This window comes from Nyctibius grandis, chromosome Z (genome assembly GCF_013368605.1).
Source record: "Nyctibius grandis isolate bNycGra1 chromosome Z, bNycGra1.pri, whole genome shotgun sequence".
Classification (NCBI taxonomy): Eukaryota; Metazoa; Chordata; class Aves; order Nyctibiiformes; family Nyctibiidae; genus Nyctibius; species Nyctibius grandis.
In genome coordinates this window covers 77,548,745-77,570,241 of record NC_090695.1, presented here as the reverse complement: position 1 = coordinate 77,570,241, position 21,497 = coordinate 77,548,745, and the positions used below count along the sequence as shown (strand labels likewise).

The 21,497-nt window shown below is 42.9% G+C and overlaps 1 protein-coding gene across 2 annotated transcripts in view; it reads left to right on the top strand.

Annotated features, from left to right (window-relative positions):
• PALM2AKAP2 (PALM2 and AKAP2 fusion) overlaps positions 1-21,497 on the top strand; it is a 272,587-nt gene that overhangs the window by 56,197 nt on the left and 194,893 nt on the right. For both annotated transcript variants that reach the window (XM_068422437.1, XM_068422438.1), the window contains one exon: positions 5,736-5,866. In XM_068422437.1, the coding sequence (XP_068278538.1) occupies positions 5,736-5,866 (131 nt within the window). The remainder of the gene's footprint in view (positions 1-5,735; positions 5,867-21,497) is intronic.

The following is a 21,497-nucleotide window of genomic DNA, read 5'->3' as shown; positions in this document are numbered from 1 at the left end:
AGGGCCAGCTGGACGGCAGGGGAAGCTGCCTAAAAATATGGCAAGCAAGAGATGCAGTGTTTGGAGCAGCCACAGGAATGGGATAGAACGGAAAAGGGAGGAATCCCAGTGGAATTTTGGTGGTGGTCATTCATGCCCTTATGTTCCTTGCAAAGTCAGTTTTACCAACCCATGCAGATGCTTGAGGGCGTGCGCAGGCAGAGCCACTCCAGGAAGCCCACCCTCTTGTAGCTGGTCTGCTGGCTGACAACACTGCAGTTCCTGGGTGGGAGGCTCCAGGTAGCTGCTGAACAGCAAAGCCAAGTTCATTGCTGCTTTCAGAGCTCCAGATCTGCCTGGAAGACTCAGCCTTTTTGTACCAAGGGAGCTTTCTGAAATGCAAAGAACAAATCTGAAATGCAGCCAGTTATGCTAGCGTCCTAAGGGGAGTGTTCAGGGCTAATATCTGACTCTCACTCTGCCAGGTGAAGGAAGGGGTTTATTGCACTCTTTTAGTAGGACATGGGCTGGTTATATGCAGATTTGAGAATATGAGGAATCAGCCTCCTGCATTCACCTTTTTCCCAGGACAGAAATACTAGATGCATGTAGGGAGAAAAGAATTTCGTAATAATAAATAATTCCAGCTCTAAATTCTTGATGTCTCCTGGTCTGCAAGCTGCAAAACCCAAAGACTTTTGGCAAAACTTCAATTTGGTGAAGATATCAGTAAAAGTGCCTTTTAGGTCAAAGGTTGGACTCGATGATCCCAGAGGTCTCTTCCAGCCTAGCTGATTTTGTGATTTGATGTAGCACCACCAATTTCAGTGGAATTACACCAGGGATCACTATCACAGAAGATCATCGTTACCCTGAATAGTCCACATCCAGTAGTGTTTCTCAAGAGCAAGGACATTTTACTGGAGGAGGCTGTCTTGGGTCAACTTTTGACTTTTGTTTCTCCTCAGGATTATCAGCTTCCTTGAAAATTACTCTGCAGCCAGACGAGTGTTCCACTTTAGCAAGGATTGCTCTCAAGGACAGATAGTAGTGTGTATTTACCACTTGTAAGTACAACAAAACCCTCAAAACTCTTTAAAGAAACTGTTTCAAAAGGTAGCAGCACAGCAAGAACTGGCTTTTATATTGTCATAAAGAGTCAAATGGCAAATCTTGCAAATGCAAGTGGGCCGCAGGTTAAGACACTGCCACACTTCATGTGGGACTGGAAATGTGTTATACTTTACGAGCAATGTTTATGGAAGTAGGTCCAAAATCATCAAGGCTGGTGGGTAGAATTAATCACCTTTCACAAGCAGGGAGTCCAGAGGTAGCATGTGATGGGCATAATGGTATACGAAAATGGTGCTAAAAAGATTTATTTGCTATAACAAAATGTTCCCCAATACTTAAACTTTTGATGCAACATTAAAGCAAAATGCAACTTTGAAAGTAAAGATTTTCTTTTCAATATAGCATTAATTCTACTATGTGCATTTGAGGGGCTACGCATTATTTCCTTGCTAGCGCTAAACGTAAACAACTTAAAGCCCTTGGGCTTTACTGTCCTGAAGCATGAAACTGGAATAAATAGCATGTAAGGGAGCTGTGCACCACTTTTATGGCCATCACTGTGTCTACTGCATTCAAACATTTGGCATGATTTTTTTCTGTCCTGTCCAACATCTGTTCACTTATTTCTGCCCTCACCACGATCTGTTCACAGAATCGTGACCTGTTTTTTTTTCCTTTTGTGCATGGTGCAGAAAAGTCACTCTGCTTTCCTACACTTGAACAAAATAAACGTGGGGCTGCCAGTTATCTCTGCAATCTCACTTGTCTGCAGAGAAATCAAATCACCTGAGAGCAGTGGTGACCTAGAGCATCGCAATACCAGTGCCCTTTCCACTTCAGTAACAGAGAGCCTTTTTAATGACATGATCTAATTTCTGCTGAAGGATTTAGCCCTGAAGAAATTGTACTCTTGCAGTAAATGAAGGAATAATTATACCAAAGTGTACATAGCATAGCTGTTGTTGTACCAGTGAAACGGTGCCTGCTGAAAGTACAGCATATTCACATTCCAGTATTGGAATGAGCTGTACAAATACGTGTATTTTTACAATAGTATATCTGGCCACTCCTGGAGCTCTCTATCATTTTGACAATGTCTAGTCATACAGCACAACTTTGGTGCATAAAGAAGCTCCAAGATGCAGTAGAGAGTTAAATCTCATAACAGACAGTGAAGGAGGAGCGATGCTGAAATACTAGCTTGTGGCCATTTTAACCACAGATTGTTAAGTAAAGTAAATGCACAACATTGTTAAGAAGGCTAGCTATTTTTGGGCTCCATCCTCATCGAAGTATTCTCCTTTTAGCAGATTTGAGAAACACTTCGTATTCTTCCTGGGGTAAGATTTTGCAAGATTTTTTCAAGAAGCATAACCCAAATTTCGTAGCTGTGGAGGACAGATGGCAGCAAATCATATTTTGTTTCCAGGCTGCATCTGGCTCTGGTTTGCATCTGGCTGGACTGCCTCGATGCTGAGTGCCTCACTGGACTGTCTCATATCCAGAAGCTGTGCCCAAGTGCCCAGCTCAGCCCTATCACCACCTCCCTATTGCACCCTTCCCACCATTGGTCTCATCACGTGTGCCAAAGCCTTCCCCCTGGGTTTCTGGTGAAAATGCCCCGGGAAAGGTTTGCTCAAAGCAGGCGAGAGATTCTTCCACCCCTACTCACTGCCTCACTACTATGCCAGTCACCTGGCAGGGGGAAAACATTTCCTGGACAGCGAGACGGTTGCGTTCAATCCCCTGATGTGCTCCTGCCTGTTTGCCTGTTGTATTTGCAGTGGGTGTATAAATACACATCACCTCAACAGCTTGGCAAATAGACCCTCTGAATTTTAAGAAATGCTTCTTATAAATGTTTCAGTTTATCAGAGTCTTCTTGTCTGGATTCCTTGGTGTAGTATTTAACGAATGCCTTAATTTTCATATTAAAAAGGAGAGCCAAAAACATCAAAGCTACCAGCTTTCCTGTTTTAGATAAAATATGCTGACATTTCACCCGAGAGGGAGGATTTTTAGTACATCATAGCATTCTTGTCTCTAAATATGTCTTTTAAAAAATCCCATTGATGCTTTCCAGTTTCAAATTCATGCTATTAATAGGTCAAAAAAGAGGCTTCTGGGAGAAAGAAATCATGTTTCACATAAACAAAGACCAAAACAAAAGCTGCACAAAATATCTTATTTTTGGTGTACAGCTGTTGTACTGAAGAGACTGCCTTCTCCCTGTCTGAGCATCAGCATGCAGATTCTCTAAAAGCACATTGAAAAAAAGCTGGATTTTATCTGTCCACCTGTAGCAAATGAGGAGTGACTGTTAACTGAATGTCCTCAATGCTGTCCAAGTAGCACTTTGCCACAGGCTTTCTTAGGACTGCTGGAGCTGTACCTAAAACAAGTTTAAAAGAAAGAAGGGTACCTTCGTTTTTAGTTTGGTCTTTAGAAACTTGGGGTTTTTTTCCAACTGAGTATCACTCAGGATTTCAGATTTGAGACCACAGCTGAGTGTGACACATGTAGCAACATAGTTCCACATGCAACTAGCCACATTTCTTTTTAAAGAAAAGACAGCGATTTTCTAAAGAGCAATCAGCCTTTACAGCACTTTGCACCGGATCTAGCCCAGAAGGTACCCACTGAGTTGTGCTACTGAGACCTCTTAAATACCAGAGCATGGGTTGTTAAATGCTTAGCACGTCAGGACCTGTAAATCCATCTTTGACAGCCTCACTTTGTTTCTTTGTACATGTGATGACTTGGGAGTCCTCTGCTGAGGGGACATTTCAATAGCACATTGGGCCTGAATGAGCTGATGAAACTGCTGGGCAGTGATCAGCTGGGTTGAACAGAAAAGCAAAGGTCCCACAGAGAAATCTCACTACCAGCCCGTGAAACGCGGCAGGAAGCACTAATAGATGGTTGTGGCAGCAAAAGCAGCAGCAAACTGCAGAAACTGTGGCTGGAGATTGACCATCCCTATTGTTTTGTGAACTAACACCTTGGAGGCCATGAGCAAAGCTGACTTCAGCTGGGTAAAGTACATCTCCAGCATCAGCAGGTTCGACTGTTGAATGTGACTGCATGGTACAACAGCACGAGACATTTTTCTCTTATGCGGAAGTCCTAACTCATATAGAAATCACTTAAAACCCACCTAGAAGTCCTCTGGTGCACAGCACAGTTAAGTGAAGGCTGGAGCCATTTATAAAGTCTAGTTCCCTCGTGTGTTTTGTCTTGCTTTCTGTCTGCTGCGTTATTAAAATCTAATTGCCTGATGTCAAGTAGGCCATGGAGTGACAAGAATAGTTTGTGCATAGATACTATGTCTATATATACACTCAAAACCTGGCAAGTAAGCCTTGTCTGTCATGTAAAAAATTTTTCTATTTTGGACTGGGTTTGAAGCCTGCTTTTGGTGGTGAATGTTTTCCCTTTACACGTAGTTTGCACAAGTCAGGTTCTATTCCAGCGATGAACATGGCGTCGAAAAGGCTGATACTACACATTTGGGCAGCCTCTGAAGTCCAGTGTCTTTGAACTGATGATTTCCGTATTAGCTCCTCTTTGCTGGAGAGGATACACGCTCTCACAACTGGTTCCTTGAACTAGCATGGCCAATCGCTTTGTAAATTCAAAACCAAGGCTCCCCTTTTCCGGTCATTGCAAAGGGCTCGTTTCGTTGGTCCCTTGGATGACCATTTTTTTCACTAGCTCCATTTCCTTCTTGACAAGGGGCAAAGTCCTGCATGGCTTTGGGTTCCTGCTTTTCCTTTCGATGGGTGCTTGTCCTGTCTGCCAACTGATCTGCCACATCCCTCTGGCAGGGTTTGGGCCAAACAACACACACAGGCTGATGTGTTATTTAGAGGATTGCTTGCAACCAGTGCATCTCCGCTGGTGAACTCCCCTGGGTGAGCTGCAGCTGGATTAGACTGGCCAGGTGAGGTTGTAGCTGTGTTTTTGGTGTAGAAAGCACAGCAAAACTCCCAGGAATAATTCTATTGGGTGTAGGCTATTGCTGTTTCTGAGACAGTGTTGCTGTGCCCTGGGATATCCATGGTTTCTGGAAGACTTTTGTTCATTTCTTTTAACTTGTGTCTGGCTAAGGGGTGATGTGTGCGCTTGTGTGAATGTATACATGTGTGTGACTGTCTGACTGTATGCCTGTAAATGTATGGAGACACATCTGTGGTATAAATAAAAAATAACATCTTTGATTAATTTAATAGCAGACTGATTTTATCCTTCATGAAACACATTACATTTAGAGCATGCTGCTCTTTTGTTTTTGAAGCTTTAAGAAGTTTTTGATTTTAGTCCTTCCAGCACATGCCTTATCATTCACGAGAGATCCACACTTTTGTTCAAAGATTTCAGTCCTTGCAGGACTGGCTAATTTGCACGGTTTAAACTCTTGTTTTTATTAGGAACTAAAAATTACTTCATATTAAGGCATTGATGGTAAATAAAGTATATACTGTAAAACTGACACTCCTAAATCTGGAAGACCTGACATCTGGATAAACAGCTGATGGATTGCCTGAAATCCACTGCCTAAAGCAGTAATCAGAAATTCAGTGGGGACAATCTAAAATTCAGAAGCAGCAGCAGCTCTTTCTCAATCTTCAGGTGGTTTTTGTTCAGTCTGTTCCTAAGGTTCGGGTTTTTTTACCTTACAGTCAAAAGCTCTTCGGGAAAAATGGCTGCTTCAGGGAATTCCTGCTGGCTCTGCAGAAGAGGAAGAAGCCAGAAGGAGGCAGTCAGAAGAGGATGAGCTGAAGGTGAAAAAGCTGGAAGAAAACATACACAGGTAGGGATAGTTTCCCTTTGCTTTCTCCCTGCCTAAGAACAGTCACTCCCATTAAGGCTAGAAACCTTCTTTGTCCGGATCTCCATCTCTGGCAGCAGCTGGTAGCAGCAGCCCAGGGAGGAGTGTAAGAGGCAAGCACACGTACAGCCAAACGTGCCCAGAATTTGTCTCCCAGATGTCCATGGTTTGCAAGGCAGAGCCATCATGGTTATCTTTGCATTTAATGGACTTTGACAGATTTCTCTCGCGAGGAAGCTAAAAAGAGGTCTGAGTTCCCACTTCAGATGCGCGTGTATGACTTGATCAACACTTGAGAGATTCTCCATTGCTTTACACCTCCTGCAGCCAAAAGGAGTTCAAAGACAGGCGGCACTCTTTTGCACTCACTTTTCACTGCAAATGGCTTTTCAAAATGCAACAGCAGATGCCACCAGCGGATTAAATATCTACTGCTTTCAGAAGCAAGGTTTATTTCTATAATTCTATAATATAGATTTATTTCTTTTTTTCAGTTTGCCATTGCAGTCTGAGTTGACTTTTGTCCTTTTTTTTGTGTTTTCCTTTGTTTTGCTAGAAAAAAATGTGCTCTAAAGCTCATAAGGAAAATGCCTTTATGCCTCGCAGGACAAATTCCAGAGCTGCTTCTTCTGCCGTTTAGGCTATGTGAATTTAGAGGTTTTTCAACTGGCAAAAAACAGACAAAAATTGGTCAAATTTGGCACCACAGCTTTTACAAATATGTCAGCTGAGGCACATAAGTGACAGAAAAAAGCAAATAGGACCAACAGTCAAAGGGTTGTGTATTAGCCTAGCATCTGGTGAACTCAGTTTGCCTTATGCCAGGTTTTTTTGTGAAATTTCTTGGAGAAATGACTGAGAGTATTTCTTTGGGGATATACACAAGCAGACCTACCCTAAGCTTGGATGACACTGAATGGCTTCTATGTGGACATAATAGATCAGTATGAATGTAAGAGTTGCCTCATACCACTGGTCTCTGTCTTGTGATTCCTATTAACTAAAACTGATTTGAGAATGTGTATTGTTCTTTTATACCTGTGGTAACATAAAACAAGAAAGCATTTTTTCAAATTTCATATGCTACCTGATGTTTTTTTTTGGTAAATTAATGCAGTAGATGGAAAGAATACATGGACTGAACTTCAGAAATATGTGCTGTAACACACATTTCATCTAGTGCTGAATGCTGCAGGGTGCAAAGTGCTCTGACCCTGTCCAGCAAAACATATTGGCGTGTGCTTAATTTCAGCTATGTGAGTACCACCACTGAAGGCAATGAAACCTGCTTTGCTCAGTTAGTTCAAAGTATAGAACGAAAGTCTGTGTAAAACCTTTGCCCCTGTGGTTTGGTTTTTATCTTCCTTAACCGCAGCCATGAAATAAAATCTTTGAATACTTGGAAGTAACGGAGCTCTCTTTTGCTATGACCACCTATCTGTCAAATGATGGGTCAGCTGCTTGCTCCTGAGTCAAAAGGACATTAGTTTGACAGCCTCACTAGTACGCTTAACTTCCCTGTTATCTTTCTAAGGGACCTCCAAAGACAGTAAAAAAGTATTTTAGTTTAAATAAGAAAATATTACACCTGAACTGTAGAGATAAGACAGTAGAAGTAGAGTTCATTAGTCTAATTGCAATTTACATCCTTGACAACATGACACATAGAAAGCCCATCAAGACAGGCTGAGAAGGCAGAAGGCCGCAGAAGGTGTAATAAGAAGAGAGATGTCAAGCACCTTATCTGGAGGAGTGAATTAGAATGAACTCAACTGGAAAGGATTTTTTTGCTTCCTGTGCACCACATTTCCCCTGTGCATTCCCAGGAGAGAATCGGAGGGAAGAATTACAGGAGAACTGTTCATATGTTCATGTTTGCAGGGGCCTGATGGTCCTTTGGAAGTGCACTATGCACTATCCAATGGGACCACTATGAAATAACCCAGACCCTCTCAATGAGGGTGACAAAGGACAGACTAAGCTGGTTCACCACGAGAATAGAAAACTTCTGCAAGACCAGCCATAGAGCTGATGCCAGGGGACTGTGTGACCACTGTGCCATGGACCCTGCACACGGATCACCTTCCTCTTGCGGCAGAGCATCCCATCGTCACTGCAGAGAGTGCCATTTCTTCTGCTCACACTGAAGCACTCAGCAAGGTCCCTTTCTCGTACCTCTGTGCTTACTACATGAACAGCCATGGCACAAGAGAAATACCCATTTTTATTTGCAGGCTAGATGTAAACAGTAGGTCTGACAAGCTGAGTGAACTGCGAGGCTTAGAACACAAAACTGAAGGAGATGATAGTGTTTGAGACCACACTAACATTCACAAATGAGGATGTGGGCTCTTGTAGGTCTGTGCTGTCCAGAAGAGGCAAATGTCTCTACCTTAGGGAAACAGTAGGGCTAGCTATGGATTTGTAGATGGTCTTGAAGGCCTTGCACATAACATAGATGCTTCAGTTGAGTTTTGCTTTTTCTAATTCAGTTTTAAGTGACTTCCCCACTAAAATCAGATGTTTTGCAAGATGTACACATGCTTGTTGTGTTAGTTCTTAAGCTAGTGTAACCAGTTCTCCTTTGTGTGGGAGGTGTTTAATTTCAACTGAGGGAGCAAAAATGCATGAGTGTACAGACTGCTGTTTGTTTATTAGACTTTCATGTTATCATGATACGAGAAATCACATACTTCAGGTTGTAGCTTGCAATGATATGTGCATATGAGTAAACTTAGACAGGAGTAAGTGTAATGATTTAATGAGCTCCCTTGCCTGCAAAAGCATTTGGAAGAAGAATGCCTACATTAGTCAGCATTTCTGTACACCTCATGCGAAGCAACTGAAAAAAATATCTGCATCACAAAAAGAGAAATAAAGCAGAACAAAGAATGCCATACAAATAATTAAATACTATTATTGTGCTGATAATTACCAACAGGAGGACACAGAAGTACAAGATGCACATACAAGCTAAAAAACAGGGAGTGCAAGATTAAGACAAGATATAGCCCTATGAATATTATGGTGTAACAGTGTATTTCAGGCAGAATGATCATCTGACAGTTGTGTTTAATATGGTTAGAGATTTTGAAATGTATGGACATTAGAAACAGTCTTCATATCCAAGAATGAAAAGTGGAAATAGAAGAATAAGCACAGTTGAAGCAAGTTTGGTCCTGGACTCCCAGCATTCCTGCTTGCCTAGCTTGAGTATTCAGAATAAGACTTAACGCTACCCCATGTAAAATCCTTGCATTTCTTTAAAAAAGTGGTCAGTCTAGTGGACTTAACAAAAAGATTGGACCCCTTATTCAACATTCATTGAGTCTTAAGTGGGCTGGAACTCTGTCAGTAGTGGGAAGGATGGAAAGCATTATTGAATGTTTGAAACGCAGCTGAAAGATTGGTGGTACCATTGTAACAGTGGCAGAGTGTAGCCAGACACGGATTTAGAGTATCTCTCAGCCCAAACTGCCCTTAGACATAGAGAAGCTTTAAAGCCCATTTAGTTTTTCGTGTTCTCCTAAAGATCTTGGGTCAGTGTTAGAGGTAAGCAGCCATTTCTGAGTTTCTTTCCCATTGTCACACAGTGAGAAAGTGATCTCCTGTTTTCTGCAGCCACCTTAGATTTGGCGTAAATGATACCAAAGGAGTAAAAAATGAACAAAAAGCCTTTCCCTTCCCTTAAACTTAATCTCCAAATCACATGCCTGAAACATATTGTTTGGGATAGCACTGATACAGATGCCCAGTGGACTTCCACAGACATGTTTCTGATAGTGTGTTATAGGTGAAACAAGCGCTGGAATGTGTTGCATGCCTCCCATGGTTATTTTTACCGCATGACAGTCTGTTATTTTGCAGCAGTGAATGGAAAGTTGGCATTCGACATCTGGGTATTAACAGGCAGCATTCATAGAGCAGAGCAGCCCACCCGAAGCCTGCTCTTCCTTCACAGTATTTGAAAAGCTCCCAAAATGATTTTGTTTTACTAGATTCCGTTATAGTCTGTACTGGTGGCCTGTGTGTACTGCAAAAGGCGAAGAGTTTTCGTTGCTCTGAAGCTTTCATGTAGCATGCCAATATGAAATGTTCTGTGACAACATATCTCCCCTACTTGATGATGGACACTGGCATGACATACCAGGAGTGGACTTGTGCTCCTGGAGAAAAGAAACTCACTGAGCTAAATCCTCAGTAAAGTGGCATATCCCTTTAGTAATCAACAGTGCATCTGTTCACGTTGGATGAGGAAGTGCCCATCAACTCCAAGGAGACACAAATTATTGCTCTAGCAGGGCAGCCTTTTTGGACATGTGGACCAAGCAGAGAGCTTAGAGCAGTGGATGCTGGATCCCCAAAAAGCACACGCAAGAATCACTTGTGGCACTTAGGCACTGTGGCATCTCTTGGGGGTAAAGCAATGCAGAGCAGCAGCCAAGGTGTACGTGTATCTCCTGTTCTTTACCCTGGGCTACTCAGCTGTCAGCACATCCAGCTCCTAACATTTGCAAAAGCCCTTTGGGGTTGTGGAATGCTTCACTCTTGTGTATACTGGCAGTGAGCCGCAGCTGTGTCACCTCTAGGAGAAGGCTTTTCCATGGTGGTCCAGCATGGAGGGAGAACTCTGGTATTAATGGTGGCAGGAGCAGGTCTGTGCTTTGGACCATAGGTCATGAGCTCTTTCCTGGGAGGAGCACATGTCTTTGCTGGTTGCTGTTGTCCTGATGATGTGGGCAGGTGGTAAATATATGCAAAAACTCCCTCTCTCCCATCTCAGAGTGCTGCTGTTCTTCTATACTTACAAAACCTTGGAAAGTATTTTAAAGAAGTGTTGAACTGAAGAATGCCTGTGAGAGTGACTGCAGGACAAGCACAGCTTCCATGCAAGAAAAACACTTAATGTGATGGATCAAAATAGATGCTGAATGTAAGCTTACACGAAAGAGATGACCAGTGATGGAGGAAGAAAGTTGGCACCACCTCTCTGAAGCAAAATGTGCCTTAGTTGTGTGAGGCTCTCTGTTGTTCTGCTGTGCTCAACCTATGTCTGCTTACCAGGTATTAGACAGAAGTCCTAATCTAGGTAGAAGCAGATCCAAAACGGAGTAAAGCTTCTCCAAAACTGGCAGAATTGTTCCATTACTGCAATTGAATCTTTCCAGGTAAATGCTCAGATTTGGGTGTTGTCAGAGAATCTGGGCTAGGCCCTGAGAAGAAAACCCTTGCCAAGCTGATTTGATACGCAGAAGTTAAAATCTTATTAATACACTATCTTATTAACAAATGATGAGTTCTTCACAGATCTGTGATGTTAAACAGGGTTTATACTAAAGTCATTTCTTGTTGCAGAGTCCAGCAAATACAGGCTTGTGGTTTAGCTGAGCTTGTTGTGGCTGCTGCACCTTCAGCATTTTCTCTCCTCCTAGTGTCCATGTTTTCATTTCTTTCTGATGCCAACATTTGCTTCAGGCTTCTTCTTCCCAGGATAAAAACTTAGCGTGTCTCAGACTGGGAACTCTGGCTATAATTCAGTCTCTCTTGGGACTGTCACTAATAGTCTTTGCGTGACAGAGGGAGAAAGAGCACACAAGACAGATGTGAGCGCACTCCTTCAAAAGACAGATCATCTGATGTCAGAACCAGCTGCTCAGACCTCCCCTAGAGCAAACAGTGCAAGACAGGACCAGAGGTGCCATAAACCGCTCCTTAGCAAGGTCTCATCCATTTCCCTTCAGTGTTAGTCTCCAAAGAGATACGAATGGTTGCTGAAGCATACACTAGTGCAGAGAATAGTGTGACTTCCAAGTGCACGGTCCATGTGAGTGTGAATGTTTTGCAATTTCCACATTGATGGCAGCTGGAGAAAATTATCAGGAACATTGTTTATTCAGCATTTTTGGGTTTTACCTAGAATGCCAGATGCAGCTGTAGACAAGCCTTCAGTCTGCCTCCACATGCTGCCCGTATGACCAGTTGCTTTGGCTGAGCTCTCTAAGAGTGAAATAGCAAAAATGTCTCCTCATAGCCAGGCAGTCTCTCCAAATTCTGCTCACCTTATAAGGGAAGATCAAGCTTTCTGCACAGAAGCAGCTTTTCGTCCCCAAGCCCTCTGTCTGATTCTCTGCTAAGATTGATCAATATCAGATGTCATCTGCTGAAGCTCCACAGATGCCAATTTTGGCAACCCCTAAGGACTGTGGTTTCCAAGACAGCACATCCTTCACCTCCCATAAAGCTTTTGCTGGGGTGCATTTCATATGTGATACATTTCTTAGGAAAACAGAGACCAAAACAAAACCAGGCAAAAAGCCCCAACAACAGGAAATCTCAGGTTTCCAAAGGAACCCGCTCTGTGGTGTGATTTGAGAATTCCTCAGAACTTGCTAGATGATCTCAGAAAAGTAATGAGTTGAGAGTTGCTGGGTGGCAATGGGTTTGAGGTTTTTACATATGTTATATTCAGAAGTAGCACTTTTAAAAAAACCTTAAATATAATAACCCAGCTTACTACCTCAGTTCTGAAACTCAACCCATACTTAAAATAGCAGAATGACATGCCAGTGCTTTAACAGTTGCCTAAATGCTGGTGTTCTGGGTTTAGGAGTAGCAGTCTCAGGATCTTCCACAACTCCTAGGCATTGGTAGCCTGTAATTATTTAATGGTGCCTATGCATCTTATAAAGTGGGCAAAAGGATTGACTTCTCAATTTGAGCACAGAGTCCCTCTACTCCAGCTGTCTGCTCTCCTCAAATATGTGTACCAGATACGGACCTTGATAAAGACACTTATTTGCCTAATTTGGGAGCAAGATACAGAATAAATTCCAAAGCCCCATCTCTACATATCAAGGAATTTCCACCTCAAGTGCTTCTGACATTTCATTCATGCCAGTATGCTATAGATTAAGAGGCATGTTCCTCAAGAAGGAAGCGACACGTAGGCTTAAATTCAGCCCTGGACAGAAACAGGCTTTCAAGGACACCTTTTTTAGACAAGCTAACACGTTGTAACATAGCATCAGTTTCTAAATGGATTAAAACCTTTAGAACAGTAGATCGTGTGCTACAGCCCCTTGTGAAAGCGACAGTTACTACCTCTGGGCCAGGTTCAGAAAGAAAAATGCAGTTTCAGTCATTGCAGCCTTTCAATAAAATGGACATTCTGCACAAGGCTGGGTGTTGCCATATTAGATGACACCCAAGTGACAGATTATCAAGTGCAAAACTTCAGAACTTCCTTGGCTTTAACATTTCAAAGCTAAAAAATTCACATGACTCTCCATGTGATGCTGTTTGCAAGATGGGGAAATCTCTTCCTAACACATGTATTTATCATATGTGTTGAATCACCACACTCGCTCTGTATGTGAAGCCATCTAAGATCTTCACACTTCTTTTAATTCTAGTAGAACTGACAGGGGTTTCCTGGAGCAGTAAATTGTGGTATAGCATAAAGAGTAGGAATTGTTGACTTCATTACATCTGAATTAAATCTTAATCCTGGGCCAGATGGCATTGTTGCCTGGAGTAAAACAAAAAGGACTAGTTTCCATTCCTTTCCTTGTTACGCTTATCTTTGCTGGGGTTGGCTGGTTGGTTGGCTTCAGAAAGACATGTTTGTGTGCAGGTGACATACACGTGCACAATTTTGAAAGACATGACAAGCTGGAGTGTGTTTACAAAGAGAAGGCACAGAGTTAGGCAACAGCCTGGGTTGATTTTATTGTTTTGGTGCTTTACAGTGATTATTTACTCTGTCTTCACCTTAAATCAGAGGACTTTCCTCTTCCCTGCCAAACCTCTCTTTCGGTGCTCTGTCTGTGTCTGGCAAGGCCAGAACATGCAGCATAACACACACACTCACACACATGTGCTTGCAGAGCCAGGGAAGACACTGCTGCAGTTCTGGTCCTCGGTAGCTCCCTTCTCCCACAGGCTCAGGATCATCCTGTGTAACTGCAGGAGTTTAAATAAGTCACCGACAGTTAGAGCATCATCTCCTTTAGCCCCGCACCATGCCGTCAGTGAGGAAAGAGCACCACCTCCATGGCCCGTGTAAGCCCATGTCTCTCCCATGAGTATAGGTCCCTCAGTTAAGTGCCTCAAGTGCAATGGGTGGAATTTAAGGCTTAATGTTGCTTCCTGCACCGGCAGCCTCCACTGGGCCTCTGGGCTCTACCATGATGCAAGTAGTCATTAATAACCATTAATTATGTATATCTGGTGCACCATGTGTTTGTTACCCCAGGCCCTGTGCTGTCATTCTTGCTAGCAGTCAGCACTTACACATATTTCTGCAGAGCAGGGCTAGCTCTGAGCAGGTAGAGGTACAGTCAGAGGAGGAGCAAGGTGCAGTGTCTGGAGCCACCCAGTGGGCATTGCAAGTCTTAGCCTCTCCTTTAAAAAGATCTGCAGTCTGGAAAGCACGTCACCTTCCCTGTAGGTTTTTTAAACTGCTGCAGTATGTGAATTGTAAGGCAAAAATTAATGCAAATCCGAGATGGTGGTCCACAGAAGACAAAGAAAGACTGGGTGTGCAGTCAGGAATCCTGACTGATAAGAAAGGGACAGCTGACATGGATTTTATTGAGAAGTTGCAGTTGAAGAAAAAAGGAAAGTCACAAGGAGGCACGTTCAGGAATAGAAAATACTCTGCTGGCACATGTATCATGGTCTCACTATAGAAAAGCAAATGAACAGTAACAGGGAACCTTGGTGTGTTGGAAAAAATGCTTGTAGCCGTCCAAGAACATAACACATGAATGATATGGTCAAATCAACAACGAAGGACATTCAGAGCACTCAGATCAGCATGTTACAAATGTAAAACATGCTCATAACCATATATAAATATGGGGTTTGTAGGACAAAGTGATATATGACTCTACAGTGTAAGACACTGAGCAGTCAGGTACCAGCTCCAGATTGCTATAAGGACTCAAACTAGAAAACTGCCTTGGTGTGACAGACATGGAGAGGGGCAATGAAACAGATGGGGGAGAGACAGGGAGCAATAAGTACAGACAGTGGGAGAAATTAAACAATGAATGCACATGGATTAAAATGATTTCAAAGTCAGACTTCCATGGCATCTGCTGTGATGTGTTGTTGTTGCCACAGGTGAAAAAAGACTCTACAGGGATGTCAAGAGTGCTGCCAAGCAGTAGGGGAAAAAAAAAGAAAAATAGAGATGATATTTTGCAAAACCAACAACATAAAAGATGAGTTCAAGGCCAGATAAAGCAGAGCTTTACCAAAGATTCCTACATAATTGACACCCAGAGCTGCAATTAGGACTCCTGAACAAATACCGTGTTGTAAAGTTTGGTCAGCAAGGTCAACTGGAGTGGCTTATGACCTTAAACTGTCATTAATGGCTTACAAAGAATATTTGGAGTGGGAGGTAAATTCCAATTTACAAGGCATTGGAGTCAGACTTGGACAATGTCCATGCTTCTCCTTAGAAGTCCTTCAGCTGATGAAGACTACCTGATATACACGGAGTCATAGCTATGAGACAGTGGAAGAGAGGTGTATACTGAAGTGAGTCCAACTGGATACTACATGTGTAAAAGAATCTGTGGACAAGAGTTTAACACACCCTACGTGTCAGTGACATGAGACTGCTGAGGCTTGAACAGGGATCTACCATGCCTTCTCTGTAGCTGTCAGTCTGCACCAGGACAGGTTCACCTCAATATGCTACCAGAGTCCTACAAAGACAAGTAAGGTCAGAAACAAAGCACCTGCTGACGAAAAGATGCTCTGAAAAAGATGAAGCTGATTCTGAATAACTGGATCACTGGTGAGATAGAAATTTCAAAAAGCTGTGAAAGCATGTTGTAGATTGTAACTCGTCTGGAAGACCTGGCAGAACAATACCATGCTCATGCTGTCCCATGCCCAGGAAAATGCATTTAATCCTTCATGTGAAAGATTGCTGAATTATGCCTACTCTGTACTAGAACATTTTTACTAATGCAGCTACACAAGCAAAGCTTCGCTTTGTGGATTCATTTTTTTACCAGCAAAAAGTATGGACACTTAAATGGAATGAGCTCTACAGGCAGAGGTTATTGTAGCCCTATATAACCACCTCTCTGCTGGAAAACATACTTAAATAAAAAGTGTTTAAAAATAATCTACCCTCTTGGCAACAACAGCGCCTCAGCAGGCTAGTCTGAAGTGAGTCACTGGAGAGAGACAGAGGGACCTTATTGCTGTATACAAGTACCTGAAAGGAGGTTGTAGCAAGGAGGGTGTTGGTCTCTTCTCCCAAGGAACAAGCAATAGGACAAGAGGAAACAGCCTCAAGTTGCACCAGGGGAGGTTTAGATTGGATATTAGGAAAAATTATTCACGGAAAGTGTTATCAAGCACTGGAACAGGCTGCCCGGGGAAGTGGTAGAGTCACCATCCCTGGAGGTATTTAAAAGACGAGTAGACATGGTGCTTAGGGATATTGTTTAGGCATATTGTTTAGTGGTTGACTTGGTAGCGTTGTGTTAATGGTTGGACTCGATGATCTTAAAGGTCCTTTCCAACCAAGGCGATTCTGTGATTCTGTGACCAGGTCTTTGCATCCTGCTTCCCTATAGACAATGTAAGTGGTGCAGAGTGTGTCCCTGGGAATTGCTTCAAGGGGAGAAACCAGCCATGACAGGATGAAGCTCAGGATTACCCCTGGGTTAAACTCTTTCCTCTACCATCGATTTCTTGCATGACTTGGAGCAAGGTACTTCAACAGTTCTTCCACATCTCCTATTCCAGTGTTAATCTATATAATCTTTCCCACACTTTTAGCATAATGTGAGCTGAGCTTTTTGGTACAGGAATTGCTTCTCCCTGTGCATAGGGACCTCACTAGTGCCACTTAGATACGCTGAGCAAATTTTCATTCTTCAGAATTCTTCACATTCTTCTCTTATTTTGCAGTGGCAAGACAAATAAGAAATAGATGCTATTAATACAAATGGTCCATGCTTCTAGAGAAAGCAGGGAAGAACAGCCTTTCACTGAAAAAAAGTGATTCATGCTGTGAACTGGACTTGTGCTTCTTGCTAAGACTGTAAATCTGGCTCTTGGTTGTCACACCATTCTCATGTTTCAAAGCAGCATGATTTGAAAGCAGAAAAGCAAAGTAGTATTTGGGTGGTGTGTGCAAGTTATGGTGTGAAACTTATGCTTTAACTGTCTAATATGCAAAAGACAGACACAGGCAAGTTTAAAATATTCAGCAGCATCTACTGGGTGTTGGCTCTGGTGCCGACGAAGTATAAAATCCTTCAGCCAGCTCTGAACCTGTGTGCTGATTGCACTGCAGCTGTAGCGAGATGGAGCAGCTCTGTAAACACGCAGGTGGTTGTCTGTTCACTGCAATGGACGCTGGTGGTGTCTAAGCTAGTCCAGGTACCTTAACACTGCATTGCATAGCACTGAAACTGGTGCAGACTTCTACACTGCAGCACAATTACATGAAAATCAGAGGGCTGGCTTCAGCCCCCGTGATTGTGGTAGTTTCCACTCATCTATAGGTGGCTGGTGCAGGACAGGCACAAGCTACAGCATGGTCTACCTAGCCACTCAGCTGGCTAGCTTGAGCTGGTGTCTAAGTTGCTACAGCATCACCCATATCAGAGCTCAAACAGTGCAAGATCTAGGTGGGCAGGGCACGTCCGTGCTGAGATCATACTGCTGGTGGTGCTGAAGACATGGTTTGAGGTGCCTCAGGCCTATAAAGTGACACAGCTACATAACTAAATGGGCAGCTTTTATTGGTAATTCCTGGGGGTGTTTTATTTTTTAATTCAGCTGTCAAAATCCAGTTCCCAAATGATTCATTCATCTCTTCAATGTGCTGGCGTTTTTCTTATCCTTGTCCATTAACCACTGGGCTTGTTTTATTTGTGTCTGAAAGAGCTTCTTTTAGTCATTTGTGTGAAGAAGAAAAATCTGCAGCCTACTAAATCCACAGTACATTTGGACAAGTTTACTGAAAATGGCAAATGCATTTCATGGTTTTCCATACAAACAGATGAAACATTGATTTCTGTGGCTTCTTTTTCTCCTGCTGTCACTCTCTGTATGCAGTGATCCAGGAATCCTGGATCTCCACTGGATGTCCAGGTGGGGTCCCTCAGCCCACCGGATGCCATGCACAGTGACATATATTCTTTGCTGCAAAGACTTTATAATGTCAGCCAGCGAGGCGAGCAATCACTAGAAAAGGAAGTGTGAACCAAAAGCATGGGCTAGAGCCTAGGTTTTCCAAGTTTGGGTGGCTTGCTGTGTAGATAAGCCTGTAACCAACTAGGGGAATCAAATTGTAACACAGATATTTAACACCAGAAGAAATGCATGTTCTCTGCAAACAGACACCAGAGAGAGAAGGCAATTCCAGCACAGACCCTGTCATCTTCAGTGGTAGCCTAGGGAAAATGCCCTAAATGGTGGAGTTACAGGTGGGTTATTTAAAGGACATTTCATTCGTAGGAAGCCCATTTGGGAAACATGAGCTTGCCTACAGAATCTTAACTGCACAAAACGTGAATAAAAGAGATATTCCCAGCAAGCACGGGTTACTGATGCTAGGTACGATTTGAGTGTGTACGTATGGGGGAGTGTGTAACACTGTAATCAAAGAAATGACCAGAGAAAACAACTTTTAGTGAAGTCTTGGAGCCCTAAATCTTATATGGCAAGTTTTCCATTCAGTTTTATTTTTGTGCATATTATTTTTTTTATGTATTTAGAAAATTGCAAATACAGTTTCCTTATGTGAGTCCCTCTTTAGCCTCCTTTCCACTCTTGAAATTTAAGGGTAGTTATTAATCAGGACAGCGAACTTTATACAAGTGATCCTCAGAAGAACCCACATTGCAATCAGGAAATGGGCTGTCAGCCTGGTGTGCAGTAAGGTGTTTTCCTTTAGGTCCATCAGATAAAGGGACAGCCACGACAACCCAGGTAAGGTTTGTTGAGAGTTTCAGTTGAAGCTAAGCCTCTCAGTTCCAAAAGAATAGAGGGGGAAAATCAAATACTAGTAAGTCACAGCAAAAGCCTAAGGGTTTTCTGACTAGTCTGATGATCTCTGAGCTTTGTGACTTGGCACACCTGGAACAGGCTCAGAAAGGCAGAAGGCTCCTAAATTTAGAAACACATTTCAGGCAGCAGCTGCTGCAGAGCAGCAGTATGTCACCAGCAGAGCCAGGTTTGTAAACCTCGTCTTGCTGTCAGCATCGAAGTTGGGAAACCAGAGAACCCAGTTCACCCTCCAAATGCCATTCCAGACAGGTCACATGGTGCCAGCCATTGATCTGGTCCTGGGAGGACAATCAAGCCCACTGTTCACAAGTTATTCCCAGGAGCTTAAGATATCACTCCTGATCTGGGAGGAGATGGTTCATATCTGTTACGCTGGCATTCCAGCTTTGATGCCATAGGATTTTCAGCTAAGACAATAAATAAATAAAAAAGAAAAAAAAGCCATCATAACAGCATTCTGACTTTGGGAAAGGTTGTAGCAGGAGAAAACAACGGAGCTGCCACAGGCTTTGCATGTGTACTGTGTTTATATCTCAAAACATGCAACAGGAATGCCCCATGCCTATGCGCCCTTGCCCCATTGCGATCTCTTTTTGGGAAGAGCTGTGGTGTCCAGGAGCGGGGTCCAGCATGAGACAACTGCAGAGTGTCACTGTGCCAGGAACATGGTGATCCTCAGCTCTGTTTTCTTCATGTGCAATGACTGCACTTTCACTTAGGCATGACCTAAAATATTTTACCACCTGCCAAAGACTGTAAGTACCCACCAAGTCAGATCTAACTTGTTATGTCACGTGTATGATACTGAAAGCCCAGTTGTAAGGCTATGGGAAACGTTAAGTAGTCTTCCAGGCAGGCAGCAGTGGCCAACACTCCTTGGTATCATCTTTTAGACAAGTAATTTCAGGAGCAACGACCCTACAGACAAAAAAGCCATGTAATTCTCTGTTCTTTGCTGCTTAACATCAGCTTGACAAATGCAGAGCAGCAGTCATACTGAAGCTATGTCACAGAAAAATCATCCTGTTTTCCTGGTGAGGCTATCAGGGAAAGTCTTTCATTGTGTAGCATCAAGTGTCAGGTAAAGAGTCCAGCTTGGTCTGGACAGCAGTCTCTGAAAATAGTATAAATTTTCTGGAAGGATGGATTGGAAACAGGTTCCAGTAACAGAAATCTGCTTCACACTAGGGTTTTGAGAACTTGTTTTTTCTTAATTAGCTATTTTTTTCTTAATGTTGGTAGTACCTAGTTTCTACCCAGACAGCTTCAATTATCAGGGAATGGTATAGCCAAAATGATACCACCTAAGGCAATGCAAAACCTCAGGTGTAACAGAGAGACACTGCTGTGTTACCACGGGTTTGTTAAATGCTTTTGTTTAAAACTCACAGAGAATGAAAAGAGAACATTATCAAACCCCTACAGATCAGACCAATGTCCACCATGTAAGAGTTGTCCGAAATTCCCCACACACAAAAGAGGACTTGCACTCACTCATCACTGTGTCATTTTCCTAGCAGAAGAGACAGGCTTGAAATATCACATGAAAGCCAAAAAAAACATCGTTGCAGCAGTTACAAGAGAGAAAGAATTTCAGGACTAAACTCAAACTGAGAAATGCCCTTCCCTTCATTCATGCCTCAACTTTTCCCCCTCTTAGGACTGGGAATGTAATAGCTGACAAACGCTTTGATAACTGCAAGCAATAAGCAACACTATGAGAGCTACATCCTGATGTCCTGGCTCACAGTGCCCGAGTCTACCAGGGATCCCAGGAGCAAACAAATTTCTTGCCTCCAGTGTAGGTTGCTTCACACCGCTTCTCTGAAGACTGCTGTTGCACAGCATTTTGTAGGCAGTCATTTCACTCTTCAAGCACTTCAAATAAGAAAGGAGAACAGAATATCCACACTTTCTCCCTCTCAAGTGCAGAAGGAGGACAGGAGTCTGCACTGTTGTTCTCAAGCAGTGAAAACACCTGCTCAAGTATGACGTGTGACAAATGAAGACATCTAATGAACAGAATGGGTCTTAAAGGTGGCTCCCTGGTGCAGACACCTGTGCTTTGGCAGGCCCCAGCAAGCACCACCAGACCTCCCTTGGGCACCAGATTTGCTTTGTGTGGCACAGAAGCGCTGTTGGATTTTCCTGACTAAATCACAAACTCACTTGCTTCAGTGAAGCTGTTCTAGTCTTGCCTCATTTGCAAACAAGATGCAGCTTTTCTTTAGGAAGATTACCAGTTCAACAGTATCCTTGTACAGGAATGGATGTGAAACAAAACGCCCGAAGCAAAGTAATGTGTCTGATATTACTTCCTTATTTCCAGTACTTATTTTGTCATCTGTAGTGTCTGTAGGGGGTGACTGCAAAATTGCCTATCCTGAAAATATCTTTTCTTCCCATTAAGAGCAGTGGTATTCAATCATTTCACAGCTTCATTAAGTGGCTTGTCTCAACACTTACTGCATCAGTACAGACTGCAAATATTATACTGGCATCCTGAATAAGATGAGGAATGTATTGATATTTTTCCATTCTAGCAACCGCTGCTGAGCCACCT